The sequence below is a fragment of the Cyanistes caeruleus genome, chromosome 20 (assembly GCF_971803275.1).
Source record: "Cyanistes caeruleus chromosome 20, bCyaCae1.hap1.1, whole genome shotgun sequence".
Taxonomy (NCBI): domain Eukaryota; kingdom Metazoa; phylum Chordata; class Aves; order Passeriformes; family Paridae; genus Cyanistes; species Cyanistes caeruleus.
The window spans coordinates 4,163,891-4,184,962 of NC_141720.1; the positions used below are offsets into that span (position 1 = coordinate 4,163,891).

Here is a 21,072-nt window from a genome sequence, read left to right on the forward strand (position 1 = left end):
TTATTAATATCAGAAGATTTTGGCTCCCTCACAAGCCTGACACGGCTGCTGCTCCTCAGTTCCCACAGTGATGATTCCACAGCCAAGCATCCCCAGCCAGCCTGGCGTGTCCTTGCAGCCAGCCCTGATGCCAAGGGCAGGAAGCAAACCTGGGAAGCGGCTGATTCACCCAGCCAGCAGGGCCCTGCCAGCACCCCTTGCTCAGCAGCACCTCCCACACACTGTTTGCTCTTCCCTCAGCAGCCTGCCAGGCACGAGCCAGTGGTTTTTGTGGGAGAGATGTCAGGTTTAGAGGGGAAAATTATCTGCTACGCTTGGTTTCTCCAGCTGCAAACCTGGATCAACTGTTTCAGCGGGATGGATGTTTTGGGCAGGGAAGTTCATCTGCCTGGTCACAGCAAGGCTGCCTTGGATGGTGCTCCCCAGGCACTAACAGGGGCATAACTCTGGAATCACACCTGTGTTGTCTTGGTCATTTCAGGACCAATGTCTTTCCCATCAGCAGAAATCACCCACATCCATCTCCAGCAGCCCTGCAAAATGGCTGTGTGTCCCTGAGTCAGCAAGTTGCTCAGCCAGAGCATGCATGGGCATGCAAGCAGGTATCACTGTGGAGAGCCTTAATAATTAATAGCACTTCTCAAGCTGATAATGCCCTCAGGAAGGATCAGAACTCACAGGACCCCAGCTGGGAAGCACCAGCCCACCTCAGTGCACAGACACACCACAGAGTACAAGGGTCGTGGCAGAGGGAGTGCTGTCGGCTGGGGAGCTCCTGCTGCCCAAGTTAGTTATTTATGCCCAGTAATTTTAAATATTCCTCCTGGACAGAGCAATGCCAAGCAGGAGCCGGCTGCAGAGCCAGCAGAGGGAGCCCAAAGTATAAAATTAATGGGAAAAAAACTTTGAAAATTGGACAAAGGCTACATAGAATTGATGTAAAGCTGGGGAGGTCACACAGAGTGCAGTCCCTTGAGCAGGCGTCCGATCTAAATTTTAATCAACTTTTTTCTCTGTTCTGGTTTTGTTTGGTTCCCTCAGCCACAGCAGCAAATAGAGCAGATGGAGGAAAACTAAAAAAAAAAAAGAAAAAAGAAAAATAAAATAGAAGTAAAATCAACAATAGGTCATTAAGCAAGGTCATTGCAATGCTGTGGGCAGCACTGGGCAGTCCCAACAGAAAGGGCAGCCCCATCCCAGGAGCAAGGTCTGTGCTGGGTTTTCTTTGATAAATCGAGAGCAGGAGGAACACTGAGGGGGAAAAAAGGAAGAGCAGATTATCCTCCTCCTTCACAAAACCCACACACCCAGCTCCAAATCAGTAACACAGCTGATGTGTGCACAGCTTTAGTGACAGCCGTGTATCCTTCAATACTGGTAGGACATAAGCACACAGAGTTCAGTACAGGAGTGAATGCAGTAATTCATCCTCAAGGGAATGCAGGAATTCACCCTCAGGGAGCACAGACCCAGTGCCCACGGACCAGGGCTGCAAACACCGCCTATGAGGGAACACAGGGGCACAAATTGCCCAGAAATACCTGATTTCATGAGCTCTGCCTCTCTACCAACAAATTCTGCAACATTACTTTTAATTATTACCCCTTTCAAAGCTCCTGGACAAATATTACAGAACTGCCTTTCAGGCTGGAAGTTTTGAGGATAATTTGGAATTTGAAGTGAGTGCTGTGGCTGAAGTGGGGGATGTGCAGGCAGTGCCATAACTGTGCTCCTCCAGGATTTCTCCTTACAGTCAGGATGGCAAAGCAATTCAGCTCCCCCCTGCCCTCCCATAAGCTGATCAAGCACAGGTGCCTCGACATTTGCAGTCAAAGAAATAATCAAGGGAAATGAACAAGGCAAATTTATAAAAAGTGGGCAATGTTAATTAGATGCTGCCAGTTTTTACCAGCTCTAATCCTGTCATCTGTGGCAGCAAGTCTCCTTACGTCAGTGCCAGCACAGTGTATGCTTCCAGGTAAACAGCAGTTAAACAAAAGGTCTTTAAAAGCCCATGTTGTGTGTTTGTGTAAGTGCAGAGAACAATAGAGCCCCAGTTTCTCATACTGGTGATTCTGATGAATTAGGGCTCTGCACTGCAGCCTGGGCTAAGGCACACAGCCTTCACTGCCTTCCTTCAAAAGAGACCAACCCCAACCTTGCATGTCCATTTCAGCTTTAAGGTAAAGATTTTGGGTGCGCGAGGCAAAAAGATGTGGGTGAAGGGGATAAGAACAGAATGTGCTGAATGAGAACAGAAAAACCGGGGGCAGGTGAAGTCTGCAGCCCCATGGTCACAAGAGGACATCATCACCTGTGGAGTTGTCGCAGGTTTGGGAGTGGTTGTTGCACTGGCAGGGCTCGCACGTGGTCTCATTGAACCTGTAGTAACCCTCACTGCACCGGTCACACTTCAGGTCCGTGACACCAACTTTGCACTGGCACTTCCCAGAGCTGCAGGGGGAAAAACAAACAGTGAGATCTGGCTGTGCTGGGAGGCATCCAAGGTACAAACCTGCAGGCAGGATTTTGGACTCCCTTTCTTCCTTTCTGCTGGAAGCAGGACATGAAACCCAGGGGCAACCATTTCCAAAATGTGATGGGGAGTTCAAGAAAGGACGAATGTCTGCCAAGCCAGTTGCCCTGACAGCAGTTTCCAGCTGGGCACCAGAAATCGTTGTTCATTCTAGAAAGCCCTGGCCCAGAGCCATCCCCTTGCATCAGCCCCAGCAGACGCTCCCACAGCCCCTCTGGAGCCCCTGCTCCACCAAGCACCTGCAGCAGCCCTGGGTCCTGCAGGGCACTGGCACACCCGTGGTCCCTGTGCCTGAACAATCCCACAGCACCCACACAGGTCATCCCCTCCCCTGTGCGTCAGTGCCGAGCAGCACCTCCCAGATTTTTGTGTGAGCAGACAATTCCCTGCTCACCACCTGCTCTCCTGGTCCCCCTGGGAGCTGGGGCAGCAGCTCATGTGTCCTGCTTGGCTCCAGCCAGGGCAGGTGTCAGCCACCTGCACTCCCTCCTCTGCTCCTCCATGATCCCATTTGTCCCTTTCACATCTCCACGGACACTTGGGCAAGCCCCCTCTCTCCAGCTGAATTCTACCCAGTGAAGCTAGGGAGAGACAAGAGAGGGTTCTCCCTGCCCCAGCAGAGGCTTCCACTCCAGCTGACTGAGACAGGAGCTGTTTACTTGGGCACAGTGTGACTGCAGGGAGGGTGGAGCACTGCGCTGTGAACACAGAGGGCATTGCTGGTGGCTGCCATGAGCAAACAAATACCAGGAGCTATAAAAAGCAAAGGTTACCCTCATTCCTTTGGCTTTCCGCGCTACTCTCTCCACACAGAGGCTTCCAATGCTTTGCTTTCATAACAGACTTTATACACTGGCAGCATTTAGCTCAAGTCTCAGAGGAATCACAGGAATGGATAAATGCTCCTTCCCATCCAGCCCAGGGCAGAGCCGCTGCTGGAAGTGGCTGATCCCACCTGCACAGCGGGAACAGCCAAGGCACAGAGAGCACCCAGTGCCTCTGCACATCCCCAGCAGCCCTGGGGGACCTGCAGGAACCCCCAGCCCTACCTGCTGCATCCCAAATAAACAGCATTTGGTGCTCTCCAGGTGATGGATTTATCTGCAGAGGAGGTGATACCACCCACAGACAGCCCCTTACATGCTGCATCACTCCCTGAGCTCTCCACCCTGTTCAAACACCTTTGAAATACCCTTTAAAGTCAGCATTTCAGGGCTCTCTGTGCCTGCACAAAGCCCATTCGTTGTTCCCCCTCTCCTGGGAAGAGTGAGCGAGGCACAATTTGCTCCTAAAAGCCTCCAGAAAAATCTGCTGATTAAAACTAATAGATGTTTGATGCACTGTTGATGTGTTGTTTTTAACTAAAATGCAGTAGATTGTGATGTTTTGGGCATGACATTGCTTCTGTTAGAAATCAGCATATTTGAGTATTTCTGTTGTTTGTTTGTTTGTTTGCCAAAGGAAGAGGAACTACTCACCAAAATATGGGCCTCAGCCCAAGGGGCTACACAATTAAATAGTTGCAGAATCTGAAATCTCGAGCATATTTAATGGCCTGATTACAAGAAGAAGGAAGAAATACGATGTTTCCTTGCTCTCCAGGCCATTATCTGGAAATGCAGTGGGCAGATGCAAAATTCAAAGGCACACTGGTAAGCAGCTCAGTATGTTTGGCTGGTAAGCAGCTCAGTGTGTTTGACTTTTAAAGGGCTTTTCACAAGACCCAACATTAATCCAAACGTTGTCACAGTGTTTAAAATAAGCGCAAACAAAAAGCAGCTTTTTATTATTTGCTCCTGACTGCTATTCCCGTAAGAGGGCAGGGAAAAGCATGTGCTGTGAGGAGGAAAATCTGATGTTTAGCCTGAAAATACATCTTTTGGGGATGCACCGTATGAGCAGGGTTTTGTAGGACCAGGCATTTGAGCTGCAGCATCTTCAGCCTCCGTGGCTTCCTCGTGGAGTTCAGAGAGCTCTGTTTGACTCCCTCCTGTCCCTGATCCAGCCTTTTTCTCAATGACACCCTCCTCTTCCTCCCTGCTTCCACGCAGACTCACATTTCATTTCTTCAAGGAGGTTTATTTCCTCAATGACCCTGCTAGAGCTCAATTCAGCATTTTGGGGCACAGTCCCTTGATTTTACTCGTTAGCGTAGAAATAACAGGAAAGCAAGCTTAAAAAAAAAGGAAAAAAAAAAAAAAAAAAGAAAAAGACTGTTTGGAAAGTTTGGTTTGAATGCCTCTTGAGCAGACCTTTTCTCAACATGTTACACATGGCACAGAGCCAAGTCCTGCATGTGCAAGAATTAAATCACTCAGCAAATATAAAGCTTTGCCTGTGGTCATTGCTTCCACAGAATAAAGCCCCCTTACAACACTCCTTTTTATAGCTCCAGCCCAGCAAAGTCTGTCAGACACTTTTTAAAGCAAAGGTCAATGATATAAATGCTTTGAAACCACAAAAAAAAAAAATCATCCTGTTAACAGACCAATTGTGCCCATAAAAATCCAGAAATTTGAAAGAAAAGACCCACAGTTTAATACTTGCACAGTGAGAACTGAACTGGATTTTGAGTATCAGCCAAGAATTTCTTTTTGGGGGGAAGTGGGGGGAATGAGGGGGATGGGAAGAGGGAAACGTTTTGATGCAGCAACATCAATTACTCAACTCCACTTCAGATGATGATTAACCCCTCTGAAGCCAGCCAATGTTCAGCTCTCACAAAGAATTGATACAAATACATGTTGGGATAAAACCAGACTTCCAGTAACCAAAATCTCCTGCCAGCATTGGTTTCTCCCGTATTTTTATGAATACACTCACTCTGGAGACCGTGTAGGTGGTGTGTATCACCATCACATCATCCATCAACTTTACAGATGTTTCCTGCCGATTAAAACCATCACCAGCACACGAGGCACCAGCAAAAGGAGCAGGCAGTGATTGCTGGTCAGGGCACAGCCACATCCAGGGCTTGGATTCAGCATGGAATGATCTGACCCTCCAGGGACACATGCCAGGTTTGGGATCCCCCCAAGGCAGGAGCTCGTTCACCTGAGCAGCCTCATCCCTCAGTGTTCTGCCTCAGGAGACAGCCTGGGGCTGGACTAGGACACAGCCACCCCAGGAAGCAGCATTCCCACAGACATGGGGCAGGGCAGTGTAAATAAAAACAAAATACTGGGGCAGAGGACAGCTTACACCCCAAAATATGTTTGCAAAAGCCAGCCTGGTTTCACTCCCAGTCCCCACAGCTCCCTTCCACTCCTCTCAAGGGGAAAGAGCCACAGGATCCCATCACTTGCCAAGTGATTTGTGCCACTGGTGGCAACCACGTGTTCCCTGAGGTGGGATTTTACACAGGACTGCAGCTTTACAGGTACAGAAGTCAAGGGGACACACCAGAGACACCCCAGCCCTCCCCTGGATACTGACAAAGAGGAGGACTGCAGTTGTGACCCCACTGAGAAGTGTCTCAGGAGCAAGGAACAGCCCCTGGAGCCACAGAGCACCCTGCAGATGATTTTCTGCCAGGTCTGGTGGCTGGAGAAGGAAAAGGGGATGGGCTTGGGAGCTTGGGCAGTGCCCTCACTTTGCACTGCTCAGCACAGACTGCACAGAAGCTCAAGGCTTCATCACAAGGGGAAAAAAGCATTAAAGTATCTGTGATCTGAGACAGAGCACAATGTGCAGCCACATCTGCAAGGGGTCTCCACTCCTCCTCCACAGAAACATCTTGATTTTAGCAGGGACATGACAGGCACAAGATGGATGGGAGGATGAAGGACCATGGCCTTAGGGGCTGTTGGGAGTCAAGCTGTGCACAGTTAATGGTCTAACAGAAAACCCCCAGCAAGCTCCAATCATTCCTTTTCTTCCTTCTCTTTTTTTTTTTTTTTTTTTTTTCCCCCAAGGAGGAGAGAAATTAATTTTGAATATATTCCCAGACACCAGAAAACCTGGATGTCCCAGACTGAGCCCAGTGACTCCCTGGTCATGTCAGACCCAGCCAAACCAGCACAGCACCAAGCTCTTGTGCCTTTATCTTCAAAACATAGAGATTGGTAAGATTTTGGGGCAGAATCAGAGAAGGAGGGAACTTCCATGGGTCTCAAATCAGGGCATGCCCTGCAGATGAGCCAAGCAAAACCTACAACAAGAGTCTTGCCAAATCCATTTACTGTGTTCACCTTGAAGCACAGAGCACACCCCACACCCTGCCCAGCTCAGCATCCCCCTGGAGCAGAGCTGGGGAGGGACACACTGCCCTAAGAAAGAGGAAACTGAGGGCTACACCAGCCCTTCCTGCACATCTCCTGATGGCATCTCCAGCTTTACCTGTGCCCTGTTCCCCTGGGAACCTGCAGTGACAGCAATGCCCCTCAGTCATGCCAGCAGGGCCCGGAGTGTCCCTGGAACAGACACAATTAACAGCAGTGACAGCGCTCCTGCCAGGGAGGGAAATCTCCTTGAACTATGAGCACCTCTAAAACAAACCCCATGAAAAGGCTTTGTCACACTTTGATGGGATAAGACAAAAGGATTCTGCACAAGATTAGGAGGATTCAGAAGAGATGTCTCCAAAAATGGTGCGTTCCTCCAGGAAGCAGGGATCCTTTAGTGCTGATTTTCTGTGATATCTGACAGCAGCCAGGGGATAAATCTCTCTTACACCTTCCTGGGCAACGTGGAAAAGTTCACATTTGAAAGCTAAATGCTCCGAGACACTTTGGTGGGAAAGCAATGCTGTTAACACTCAGAATCACAGAATCATTTAGGTGGAAAAGGCCTCCAAGGTTGCTGAGTCCAACCTTTGACTGATCACCACCAGAGCACTGAATGCCATGTCCAGTTTGCTGAACACCTTCAGGGATGGGGACTCCACCACCTCCCTGGGAAGCCTCTTCCAATACTTCACAACACTTTCCATGAAAAAATTCTTCCTGGTGTCCAACCTAACCTCCCCTGGTGCAGCTTGAAGCCAGGTCCTCTCATCCTGAGGAAACCGAGAACCCTCACAGCCCACGTGCTGACTTTTCAGTCAGTCAGTTATTGGAATATCAGCACATGGGGAAGGGGAGGGCAGGAAAAAGCCCCACGTTGGGTTTCTCCTCCCCACTCCCTCAGCTCAACCCAAAGCTGCTGGCGGCTCTGTAGGAGTCAGTGGGGCCAGGGCCAAGCCCTGCCCGCTCTGAGCCCCTTTGTGGAGGGCACAAGAAGCAGAGCTTTATGGGGGCCAACACTGGCCCATTGTGTGCCACATTCCTCACTCCATGCTGGGCCACGGCAGCTGTTTTGTAGGGCAGCCCTCGACGGAGCAGGGACACTTCACAGCTCTGAAAGGCCACTCTGTAAATGTCAAAGGGCCACCTTGTCTGGCCACCGCCGCCTCCGCGGCCCCAGCTCCCCCGCCAGGGAGAGCCGGGAATCTCCAGCAGGGCTGTGGAAAGCCAGGAACCTCCAGCCTGTGCTGTCCCCTCCAGCTGCCCGTGAAGGCAGAGGAGGGAGGCAATGGAAAGCCCACACTGACCCTGCAGAGGGAGGATGGAGGGGCCCTGCACAGTTCCATGAGCAAAAGCCTCACTCAACCTCAGCTGGCAGGTCCTGGTTTCCCAGTGAAACCTCTGGGGATCACATGCAGGCCAGGGAGCCTGAGTGCAGGGAAGGACACATCAGTGGGGATGCCAGGGAGATGGGGCTGGTCTCCACTGAACACACCTGCTTTGCCCAAAGTGGTCCCTCCATCCCCAGACCTCTGCTGGTGCCTCTGCTCAGACAGCACAAGAAGACTCAGGGTACAAGCAGTGCCTGAAGCACACCCCAGCCAGAATTTAGCCACAAAACCTTGAACAGTTTGAGCCCATATTTCCTTTTGAGGGCAGTCAGTACTTGCCAGAGCAGCCAAGTTTGCAACAGACAACACAGGAACGGCAAAGCCTGCTGGAAAATCCACAAAATAACAGGATTTCTGAGAAGCCATAATTACTGTAGGGGAGATGATAACAATCCACTTTTCCCTGCTGCTGTGTCCAGTCACTCATTCATTTCCCATTCCTGTCTGCAACTGAATAAAAATGGGTTCAGGTACCTCCACCTTCTTGTGTGGGAAGAGAGGAGAGCTCATCAGATGTAAAGGATGCGAGAGGCTGGAATAGGGGAGAGATTTAGATAATTAAAGCATGCAGAAAAATAGGCTTTAACAGAGTATTCTTCTGCTTTTCTGACGTCCACATGTAATAATTTCCGCTACAAAACAAGGTCTGTTCTCTGCAGAGTGATGCTGACAAGGCATTACTGGGAGATAATGAGCCACCGGTTGTGCTCATCCAATCTATAAAAGGGAGAGCAGTCCTTTTAAAGAGAAAAAGGGGGTTTGTCTGGTTTTGGGGGGTTTTTAAAGCATAAGTCCTTGAGGATTTCAGTTCCCAAGGTCACATCTCCAAAGGGGAGCAGTGCCTGATGTGATTTACTGGACTGCTAAAATACAGCAGAATGGAGAGACAGATCCCACGCAAAAGAGAGACATTTCAGAAGTGTGATGACAGTCTGCAGACAGAAAATGAAGATTTTATCCATGCAAAACAAGAAGCCCATCACTTCCCCCAAATAACCTCCAGGGTCTGGGATGGCCAGAAGCCCTGCAGGCTGGTGAAGCTCCACAAAAACCTTGAATTTCAGTGGACCTGCATTTCCTGACCACTAAAAAAAACCCCACCAAATCCTGCCTCACATGAGGTTCCAGGTGTGTCCAGACTGTGCCACACCAGGCTGCTCCCCACAGTCTCTTGGCATCTTCCCACATCCCACCAGCTCCACAATCCCAGTGTGTGGCTCTCCCTGCCCAGCTTCCCAAGCTCCCACAGAACCCCCAGCCCTCATTCAAAGGCCCCAACAAAGCTCTTTGTCCAGTGCTGCTGACCTTACCCTCAGCAGCCAGGCTCCTGCAAATCCCCACGAGCTGGGGTCACAAGATCAGCCTCTCCACACAGAATCCCACCACAAAGGCAGCACACAGGGACAGCCACTGCCCTCCCTGCCTGGCCTCGCAGCATCCCTGCTCCAGAGGACAGCCATGTACAGAGCTCCAGGGACACTCTGCCTTCACTCCTTTTAATAGGAACACAAAGCCTGAGGTCCCCTTGAGGGGGCAAAGCGTCTCTGAATTAACACTTGGGCATTTATATGTGTGCATTATCGTTTTTCCCCCCTTTTCTCCCACTGGAAATGAGCGACAGAGTTCTCTCTCACATGACTTGTGCCAAGCCTGCAGCACAAGCCTTGCAGGAATTAGGATCACAGGGCTGTCTCTGCAGCCAGCAATAAGGGAAGGCTGCAGAGACAGCAAAGAGGCAGAGCACAGCACACCTGGGCATGGGGTTTCAGCCTACAGCAACCAAAGGAGGCCAGACATCACCTCCAAGCTGTCTGCTCGAGCTTCTGCTTCCCACTGCCCTTCCACCTGTGGGGGAACTGAGGCACAGGCACAGAGGCACAGAACCCTAAAACTGATCCACAGACCCCAGTTTAACAGGCATCTGTTTGCACTAGGGACCATGGCAGCATAGGTGTATGATTAGTTTTGAGCTTTTTATGGGAACTGGAAAAACCAAACCCAGTTGAGATGGCTAAGCTGGGTTTAGGTAAACTGTGTAGTAAAGTTGTGACAGGGGAGGTTTAGGCTGGAAATGGGCACAGCCCCAAGGCTCCCAGAGCTCCAAGAATGTTTGGACAGTGCCCTCAGACACAGGGTGAGATTGTTGGGGTGTCTGTGCAGGGTCATGAGTTGGACTGGATGATCCTGGTGGGTCCCTTCATATTCGCTGGCACAGGTACTGGTGTATCACTTTTATTCCCTAGAAGCAGGACAAGTTTAACCAACAAAACCTCCCAGGGAAACGGAATTGAGGGCTGGACCCAGTAGCAGCATCTCATAGCAGCATCTCTGCTTCACAGCTCCACTCCCCCGTTCACATCCCAAACCCACAGGAGCACCCACACAGGGACAGCTGCTTGTGGGCTAAACACGCTGCACCCACGGCTTCAGGAAAGGAAAAACCACAGACACCCCAGTGCTGGGCTGGGAAAAGTTGGGATAAACACCTCACAGAAGGTAAATCCAGGTCAGCCCTCCTGCAGATGAGCTGGGTCACACTGGGCTGCCCTGGGCCAGTGTCTGCAGTCCCACATGGGGATAGGCAGCAAGGTAAAATAAACAAACCAAAAACTGCAGAGTCATCTGCCATCTCCTGCTCCCCAGGAGGGGGATGCTGCCTCAGCCAGGCTGGCCTCGTGCTGCCTGCAGTCCTGCTCCTTCAAACCCCTCAGCCAGAGGACAGACAAGTTGACACAGAGAATTCTCAGTGGGTGTTTACAGAGCTGTGCCCGCACAGCTCCCCACACCAGGGCATGGGGATGTGATGGCTGCACAGCTCAAGGCTTCCTCAAAGCAAACCTCCTCACCCTGCTCACCCCAGGCCTGCCCTGCTGGCTCATGCTGCCATCACCCAGCTGGGGACGTGGCTGGCACTTTGGGCAAGGCTGTGCCAGGTACAGAGGGCCACGAACACCCTGAGGAGCCCCAGAGCTCCCAGTACTGCCCTAGCTACTGGGACTGGAGACCACCGACCCCAGCCCACTCCTGCTGCCTCTGCCTTGGCTCCTAGCCTTAGGGAGCAAGAGATGAGAGCTCAGGCACAGGACTCTGCTCACATGAAGGAAAAGAGGAGAAAGACTCGTACAGGGCTGGCCAGCCTGGGCATGGTGACCTTCTTCTATATCATCACCTTCACTCCTCCACCAGGCTGGGAGGGTCTGGCTTCCTCAGAGGACAACAGCAGAGCCTTCAACTCCAGGGGCCCAAAAGATGGTGAGAGATGCAGCTGGTGGGGCCAGCTCTTGGCTGGGGCTACATCACCATGGGCTGAGGCCACTGCCAGGCACCTCCCCACTTGCCACTGTCCCCAGAGCTCTGCAGCAGGAACACAGCCCTTCCAGCTCAGCCCGTGCACCCACATGAGTCACTGTCCTCATTCTCCACCACTCTGACCTTGACCATGGCCCTTGAAACTTCAGCTTCTTTCTCCACCCTTCCTCTATGGACTGTGAACACTTCCAGGCCACAGCTATCTTTAGCAAGCATCTGCACAGCATCCAACCCAAAGAAATGTGTTTTTTTTCTGAGGTTTCTAGGCGTTAACCGCAGCAGGGACAATTCATTCCCCCTCTCCAAGATGTGTCAGCCCTCTCTGAGCAGCCCAAGACTCCATCCAGCCCCACAGCAAGCTCCAGCTTGAGCCACACACAGCTTTTCATCTAACAAAAAAAACCCCACCCACACCAGAGCACAGAAATCCTCTGCCATCCCACAGGGGGATCTGTGTGGATCTTCCTAGATAATCAAATTTAAACCACCACCAAAACAGACCTTTGATTAGCAGCCATGGAGCCCATTCATAGCGACAGCATGTCAGGTCAATGTTCACTCCCAAAATCAACTCTGCGCCTCAGGAAAGGGATTTTTTTAATTTTTGTTTGATGGTCTGCATTTGAGGTCTAGTTAACAAACAGGGGACTTGGGTTGCCATCTGGCCAGCCCGAGAGCGAGCTGAGAAATAATACTAATAATCATCATATGGTGGTGCTTTAAAAAGCACTTTTACAAAAGCATGGACGAGCTGACTGAAAGCTAAGAGGCATCTTTGTGCACCCTGAGGGCTCGGCCTTCGGGCACTCTGCCCCTCCAATCAGCCACCCTTCAAAAGGGTCAGAGTCCAAAATCTCTGCTGCTGTTTTGCCCAGAGCCCCACTGGAACAGCCATGGCTTTCCTCTGAAGCCTCACACAGGAATTCACTTGTGCAAGTCGAGCTGGGCTGGTGCTTTATTAAATAAATAAATAGCACAACTTACAGGATTTTCCATGCCAACAAAACAGTAGCTGGTTGCTGGTGTTGGGCAATGCCTGCGTGCCTCATCCCGAGCACAGACTGCCCCAGGGACATGTACTGCTCCTCCAGGGACTCCTCAGCAGCCACCCAGGGCTCCTGCAGGAGAGCCAAAAATCCCATTCCTGGCACATACTTCCCTGCAATGCACGAGAGGCTCTCCCACCCAGCAGGACAGGTCCCACTGCAGGGGTGCAGCACAGCCCTGGTGCCTGTCCCCAGCCAGCCCAGCTGCAGGCAGGCAGGAGCTGTGCCCAGCCCTGTGCCCACTTCAACAACAGGAACAAGGGGAGTGCCTGCCCTGCTGGCCTTTGTGTCCCACTCCATCTTCCCACACACATCACAGCACCAGGCTGCCCATCTCTCAGCCCTTCTGATGCCCCCAGCCCTGTAACACAGACAACTGACCTAATTTTCCTCTTTTTAAACAGCCAGAGGTCATCTCTGTCTGCAGCAAACCCCTCTGAGGCGGGAAGGGAAACAGAGTGATCTCTGTTAGCAACATCCCCCCTCCCCAAATCTCCCTCCATGTCTTGCCCTGTGCTGTCTCTTCTAAATGGCTGAGAATGAGCTTCTCTCATGTCCCTCAAGGCTTGAAATGGTGCTGAGGAGAGCCTGGGGAGGTCCCTGCTGGTTTTGGCTCCATGCAGATGGCTCCAACTCCACCTCATTCTCCTTCACAACTCAGAGCATCTCCCCTGACGCTCCCAAGGGCGTTCCTTGGCTCACCCCATGCAGCAAGACATGGGGAGACACCTGACATGTCCATGCTTCACCCACTGCCCGGTAACTCAGAGCTGGGGTAAGAATGCTCCCTTCCAGTTAACCCAGTTGCTCCAGCAGCACTTTCCCTCCTCTCCAAGTTCTCAAAGACAAGATTTTCCCCATCTACCTTTCTGCCCAAACTGCCTTTCCAGTAGATCTGACCAAAATCACACTCTCAAGTCTGTGGCAAACGCTGATGCTTCCAGGCACATCTTCCCATACCTAAAACTGCCACCAAATGGAAAAAAAAAAAAAAAAAAGGTAGAAAAACTTCATACTTTCCACCCCCAAGAATCACCTCTTTTAGTAAGAAGGTCACTCTCCTCAACCAGAGCGTTACTTTCAAGTTCTGAATTGTCAGAGTTATGCAAGCACAAAAATGCAGCACTGAAACAAAAAGGAAGGACATCAACAGAGGGCTTGGGCGCTTGGGAAAAGCTATGTATAAAATAATTACAGGCAGCATGTCCCTGCAGAGCCCTTGGACTCTGACTCAGCCCCTGCCCTGGCAGAGAACTGCAGGTGTTCAACACACGCTGAGCCCAGACCCAGCCCTAGAAGACAATAAGGCAGCAGGAGCCTGGGAAGGCTGGAAGTTGCTGCAGGGTGGTTGTTGAGGTCTCCTCCAGGGAGAACCTTCCAAACTTGCTGTCCTGTGAGCACAGGTTGGAGAGCCGGTGGGTCAGGCTGCTGCTCGGTCTGATGGGGCAGGAACAGAGATCTCCTCAGCCCAGCCACACATCTCTAATGGCTGACGGATCACTGCTTGGAAAATAATTGCGTGCCAGCTTTTACAAGGCAAGATGTGAGGGTGGGTGAGGTGAAATGAAGAGGAACACATTCATTATACAAGAGCTCCAAGCATCAGCTCTGGTGACTGCAAACACCAGGCAAGGCAGGAGCCGACCCCGTTGTCAGGCCGCCGCTTCCACCCCAATGCTCAGCAAGGGCAGAGCACAAAGCTTTGCCTGCCTCTGGCATGAAACCTTTCCCTTTGGAAAATAAACCTCTCCAAAGCTCCTGTGCTCCACCCCAGCCTCTGCTCCCCTCCCAGCTCAGGCGTGAAGGCAGCCCTGCCCAAGAGGGACTAACAGATGCACAAGGCATTAGGAGAGGTTCTGCTTCCATGTGACTCCGAAACACAAGTCAACTCCCTTGGGGGCTGCCAGGGCTTTTGCCACAGCCATGGATATTTTTATAATTCAGCTCTTGAAAAAGGAAGAATAATCTCCATTAATTTTTATAAGACCAGCTTCCCTCCTGCTTATTTTTTTTTCCCCTTTTAAACAGCAGCACAGACGACAAGACCCGCTCTTGCCCAAAACCCGAAGCACACCAAACCGCGACGCCCTGCGCGCAGAACCCGCTACTCACTGGTCACACTGGTCACTGGTGGCTCCAGCAGGGCTGCAGCTGCAGGGCTGGCACTGCTGGCCACCCTGCTCGGGGAAGAAGCCACGGGCACAGCTGTGGCAGCGCGGCCCCGCGTAGCCGGCCAGGCAGCGGCACTGCCCCGTCGTGCGGTTGCATCCGGCGCTGCCCACCGAGCTGCAGTTGCACAGGTCACCTGCAAGGGAAAGGGAAACAGAGGCATGGAATCACAGAACTGCAGAATGGTTCGGGCTGGAAGGGGCCTTAAAGCCCATCTCATTCCAAACTCCCTGCCATGGGCTGGGACGGCTTCCAGGTTGATCCAAACCCCATCCAACCTGGCCTTGGACTCTTCCAGGGATGCGGCAGCCACAGCTTCTCTGGGCAACCTCAGCCAGGGCCTCAGCACTCCCTTTGCATACCCCCATCACCACTGTAAGAATGATTTTTGTTTTAAAATGCTGAGATGATGGGGAAAGAACACATTGGGAGCACCCTGGGGTTTGAAACACCACAGCTCATGCTCGAAATGTCTCCAAAGAAGAGATACAGGATTATGGGTATAACTACCTAATACAATGCTGTATACAATGTCTTGATGTATATACACACACCTATCCACCCTTATGGTTGTCTGACTCCAGGAGCTGACAAGCAATAACTGTGTAATATTAGGATAAATTCAGCAACAGGTTGCAAAACCATTAATTCTAAGAGCCTCCATTCCACACCACTGGAACACCCTTGATTTACCACAGAACATACACTGACACTGGCAGCAGCATCTCCCACTCCTGAAAAAGGGATACAGAATTCCCTGAAAATACCCCCTCAGAGGAGCACCAAGTGCATGAAAATCACTTTAAAAGCTGTGGTAGAGCTGGAGGCAGGACAGAGACCTCCACCACCTAAAACCGACCATCCTCAGTCCTGTGGTGAGAGGGGAAGGCTCTGGGGACACAATCATGGTCTCTGGGGACTCTGTATTTCCAGGGGTGCTGGAAAGCTTGCACTGAACAGCTGCTTTTTTAAGAGAGAAGCAAATCTTTTGATCAAGTGATGAATTCCCAATCTCCCTGCACGTTATTTCTGCTAATACTTTCAAGCCCCAAACGCACTGAAGAGAACAACTTCTCTCTGGCAATTTGTTTCTGCCAAGAGCTTTATCTCTGTTCTTTCACTGCAAAATATTTAGTGCCTTAATAATTTAAAGTCTTCTTCTGCCAAGACTGAATTATAAACAAGGATTATTTGCAGATACAGTGCATAAAGCATCAGGGGTTTTACACAACTGCTGGTGTTTGTTATTGCCTGAGAAGAGACAGTATTCAGGGCACTTCAGGGAGAGAGGAGAGGCCAGGTCCCCATCCCAAGAAAACTTGACTTACACTTCTTTCCCTTGTCATACATGTTCTTCTAACACACTAAGAAATGTGAGTTATTTAGCTTTATTACTCCACCATAGGATCCCCACAGAAGCCATGTTGTCCCTATACACCTGTGAAATTGCACCTAAATTTTCTTCAATCCAAACTATCAAATAGGACAAACACCTCAAGATCACAATTATCCACTTCAGCAGCCACTTCACATAACGAACTAAATTCCCAGCTCAATTATCCAAGCAGAACCATATTGATTTGGGCACTTGGGCTTCTCCCCACCACCAGAACAGAAACCACAAAAACTTGCTGAGCAAATGCACTTTGGAGTTTGTTAAACACGCATCAAAACAAATTTCCCTTTCAGAACTCAACATGTGGTGCCATTAGACCAGCCAGACTCGATTAAGGAAAGCAAACGAGCATTGTGTCTGTTCTAACAGCATGGGAGGCACTGACAGGGCAGGTCCCACACAGGGGGATGAGCTGCTCCATGTGGAGACCACCCTTGTGCTCCAGGAGATGAAAGCCAGAGCCACCACCTGAGGCTGGATGAAGAGGGCAGGAGTGGGGCAGTGCTTGAGGATGGTCCCTGTCACACGATGGAGCTCTGCCCCTTCACTTATGCTCCAGCAGGATGGCAGCACTTTGGGCTCAAATCTGACTTTGTAGCACCCACTGCTTTCCATCCAACACTCCAGCCCATCAAAATTGCCCCAATTCAGGTCAGGCTCTGCCTTCGTTGCCAAATCCAACAGCAACATAGACACCACTGCAATGTCGGTTCCCCAGGAGTGAGAAATGCTGTAATAATCCAAAATAACACCGGCAAAAGCACTTTTTGCTTGTGAGGCTGGCGGAGCCTGGTTCTGCTATAGATGGGGACAGGAGCTGAGCCTGCCTGCTGCAAAATCACCCCAAGGAGTGATAAGGCACAACACAACAGATCCAGAAGGTATCTCCCAAAAAGGATGATTCCTTGAAGACCCCACCTCCCCCAAGTACCCCAGAGATCTTCAGGGAGGAATGGTGGTCCCAGGTAGGGGAACAGCATCCCACAGGGTCCCTACCCTCCCCAAATGCATTCAGCCCAGCTCACACATGGATGCAGCCCCAAAACGCCCCGGAGCTGTGTGGGTTGGGCAGTGGAGGAGACTCAGACAGCAGCACTGAAATCTGAACTCCATGGCATCGAGGCCAAGGGCTGACACGGGGCTGTAGCAGGCTATGAACACCCGAGACCCAATTTGAAGGGCACTTTGCTGTCCCCACAGCAGCCAGGTGGCAGAAGGCGTGAACAGCCCTCAGAACAGGAACGCGATAACAAACATCTGCCCTGGAGTCCAGGAACACGGCAAAGAGGATGAGCACTACAGAAGAAAACTGGGAAACATGGTCCTGGCTTCTGGCCAGAGCCCAGGTTTTACAAGCCTTTTTTCAGTTTTCTCAAGCTGATGTCTTGCTTTTGAAGATAACCTTCAAAAATACCTCACTGAGAGCTTTTGTGAAGGCAAAGGAAGGAACAGGATGGCTGAGCCCCAGGACTGTCCCACTCCAGACTGCACAGTCACAGCCAGAGCACTGTGCTGAGGCTGGATAACACCACCAGCAAGGGAGCCAAGGGCAAAGACTGCTCAGGGATGAGGCACTGGTCCAAGCTCTGATTCTTCTCAGTTTGCTATCCTGACTCACCCTTGCTCTGCCTCAGTTTCCCCATCTCAGGGTGTTCCCCTGCTTCCCAGGTCCTCCCAGCCCTGCTTGTCTCTGCCTATTCCCCATTGCTAAACCATCACAGTTCCCCTTCCCTCCCCACAAAACACTACACAACAGCTCAAAGCACGTGGTTATCACAGATAAAGCTCACTACCTTTGCTCCTGAAAGGACTGACAGGCTTTAATTAATTAACAGCCTAATGATGTTTTGAGGTCCAAGAATCAAGGCACCATAAAACTGTGTGTCACTGCTATGTTACCCTTCAAACAAAAAAAAACCCAAACACCTCTCTATTCAGGAACAACACTTTACTGGTTCTTGCTTAGAGGAAGGTGAATTGGAAGGAAAGGTTCCTCATTTGGGAAGCAAGGGGCACACTGCTGTGTGGAGACAGATTTAATATCCAATTTCAGTTAGCCCCAGCCTAAAATTGATTCATTTTTAGTATGCAAAAGCCATAGGTTACCAATAAACTGGAGAATAGATGTTTTATACTGTATTGAATCCACACCACAGCTATAAATAGCTTTGACACAACTGAGAACCTCCAGGCGTGAGGGTGCCCTGTGACCCCTCACTGTGGCCACCTCAACCTCAGTGTGGCAACCTCTGTGCCAGCTCCCCCATCCATCCCTAATACAGATCTCAGCCTCCAAATCCCATTCCAATGCAAACCCCAACTCTGCAAATCCCAGCAACATTCCAGCTTGTGCCAGATCCATCAAGATTCCCTTCATCTCCCATCCCCTCCTAGTACTTAAACAGTGCTTGTTTTGATGTAAAAACCCTTCCTCAAATTATTTTTTTCACATCCTTTCAGCTTTGCAGTGTTTTAAGTCTTCACACATATTATAAGCGTGATTCCTCCTCCTTTCTAAGCCACTTAATGAATGAATAATTTAGAAAACAGGTGAAATATTTACAAAGGGTAAAGAAGCCAACACTGTGAAAAGCACGAAGGTCTCTGTGAAACCACGTTAACTGGGGACATCCTGAACCAATGCAAATCCTGAATGAACTCACCTAATCCCTGGGAGCCAGTCTGGAAAACCCAAGATGCACATTTTTGGTTATAAAAACATGCAGCTGTAAGAGCAAGCTGTAGAGCCCCACAGATGCTATTTATTGTCCTGCTGCAAAAGCATCCCCAAGGAGACAGACATTTTCTCTGGACTAGATAAGGGGGGGGGAAAAATGAAATTCTAACCTGGAGGTACTGTTGGGTTTTTGGGGAGGTGCAGCCCCACTGTGGCACCTGCAGTGCTGAAGCCAACACAGCCCAGTAAGAACCTCACTTCCCAAATACTCCCCAGATATCCCACTGGATTTAAACCACCACACACAACAGTATCCTATCCCTGGAAAGGCTTTGTTTTCAGATTAATTAAGCAGTTTTCCCTCTTCCCCAGATTTCATTCCCAAATTCAAGCCCTACCTTCTCTCCCATTTCCCTTTCTCAATCCCTCTCCAGGCACCACTCCTGACAAGACAGGAATAAAGGGATCAGGCAGGAGGTTTAAATATCTATCCAAGGTCATTTCCTTTCTCCTTGTAATTAAATTGTGGAACTCATTGTCAGGGGATGTTCTGGCTGCCAGAAATACCTATGGCTTCAAAGCAGGACTGGAAAAGCTCAGAGAGGACAGGTCCACTGGTGGCTGTTAAATACAGGGATCTGGAAGAAGCATCCTGATGGGAAAGGCCCTGAAACTCCATCCAGAAAAGTCAGGATCATACCCTGTGTCCTCTTGGCATCTTCTTCTGACCTTTCTTGGGTGGGTGAAGCTTTGTTCTGAGCCAGCCTGGCAGCTCTGTTTTCTCCTTGTTTGCACTGCTCAGGGATGGTGGCAGCTCCAGTTCTTCCCCCAAACACACAAATCCCCCTTGAAGAGTTAGACAGTGCTATTTCACTGGTAATTTTTCCTCATTACAGCCAAAGGCACAGCTGTGCTGTACCACTGCTCAGTCTTTCCCTTCCCCCTGAGAAGACAATTCATCCCTTCAGTACAATCCACTGATGTGCCAAACCTGCCCCAGCAATGGGATGAGGGTCAGGACAATGCTGTTCCAGCATGGGATGATGAGATAAGGCATGAGCCAGCTGTTAAAAGGGAAGGTCCCATCCTCCCCAGCCCTTGTAAAACAATTTCCTGAGCTCCAGCCCATCTCTTCTACATTTGTGATGCACCATCTCAGTCTACTGGTCCACTGCACCACCTGGTCCACTCTAGCCCTGGACTGGATTTGGGTTCAGCTCCATCACTCCTCACTTGGGTGCAACTCCACTGATGCTCTGAGTGCAGGAGTTGTTATCCCAGTGCAAGGATGCTTTGGCCTCCAACCTTCCCCCACGGCTGCAGCAGATCTGAGAGGGCACAGCCCAGCTGAGCTCTCTCTCAGGGAGCTGGGGAACATCTGCCATGGGCTAAGAGCTCCTGCAAGAACAGGTCAGAGAGGAGCTGATGCACTGTAGCTTCCAAAAGAGAGGACTTCTGCCAAGTCCCAGGACTCATTCCCATCCAGACAGAACTCAGCACAAAAAAAGAGTCAACTCTTGAGTCACAAAGGTGCATTGAAGTGCCCAGACCTGCAATTTACTCTCACTTGAAGCTACAATGCAAAGCCAAAGTGGTAGGAAGAGTATCTCTGCCCACCCCCCAAAAAATTTATATACATATAGGAGTGTCTTCTGTTATTTTGCATTCACTTTATTACTGAGTGCACCACATTCTGGGCACTTAAAGCCTCCATCAAACTCCAGGCTCTGCAGAGTCAGGTACTGATGGTGAAGAGAACTTCATTCACATTAAGGCTGCTAGGAGTGTTACAGAGTTGCTTGTATTGTTCCATAAAAGGCTTTTATGGGTCAACAAAGGGGAAAAGACGAGAATTTCTCAATGCATATACATCACTTGTAATGTCATTAGAAGATTAAACACATCTGTTGAGGAATGTTTTATCAGATTAAGTCTCTCACTTATCACTTGGAGGGAAGTACAAAGCCAAGGTCCCAACTGTTGGGGTCACCAGCAGCTGCACAAGCACTTTTCATCACCCTGAAGAAGACGAGTTTGGGGCTTCAGCCAAATTCCAGCTCAGCCTCAAATGTGTCAGCCCCCCGCCCTTCCAAAGGGATGGAGCATCCCTTCCCACCACAGCTCCCAGCCCTCCTGCCTCCCCAGCCATGAGCAAAGCAGGACCCTCAGACCCCCCCTCAAAGGCAAAGGCTGCTCACTCCCTGGGCCTGGTTATTTCTGTTCCTTCCCTGCACCTGCGATGGAACCTGCAGGGATGTGGTTTCTGAGGAGCTCCTGAAAGCTCCTCCACACAGAACAATTTTGTTGCTTTTTCCTCCTTTTTGA

The 21,072-nt window shown here is 50.5% G+C and overlaps 1 protein-coding gene across 1 annotated transcript in view; it reads right to left on the reverse strand.

Moving 5' to 3' along the window:
- The window catches only part of MEGF9 (multiple EGF like domains 9), a 48,054-nt gene that overhangs the window by 10,638 nt on the left and 16,344 nt on the right, over positions 1-21,072 (reverse strand). Inside the window, exons 2-3 of the mRNA XM_086858734.1 lie at positions 14,618-14,810; positions 2,315-2,454 (exon numbers count right to left, since the gene is read on the reverse strand). Coding sequence (XP_086714860.1) covers positions 2,315-2,454; positions 14,618-14,810 — 333 coding nt within the window. The remainder of the gene's footprint in view (positions 1-2,314; positions 2,455-14,617; positions 14,811-21,072) is intronic.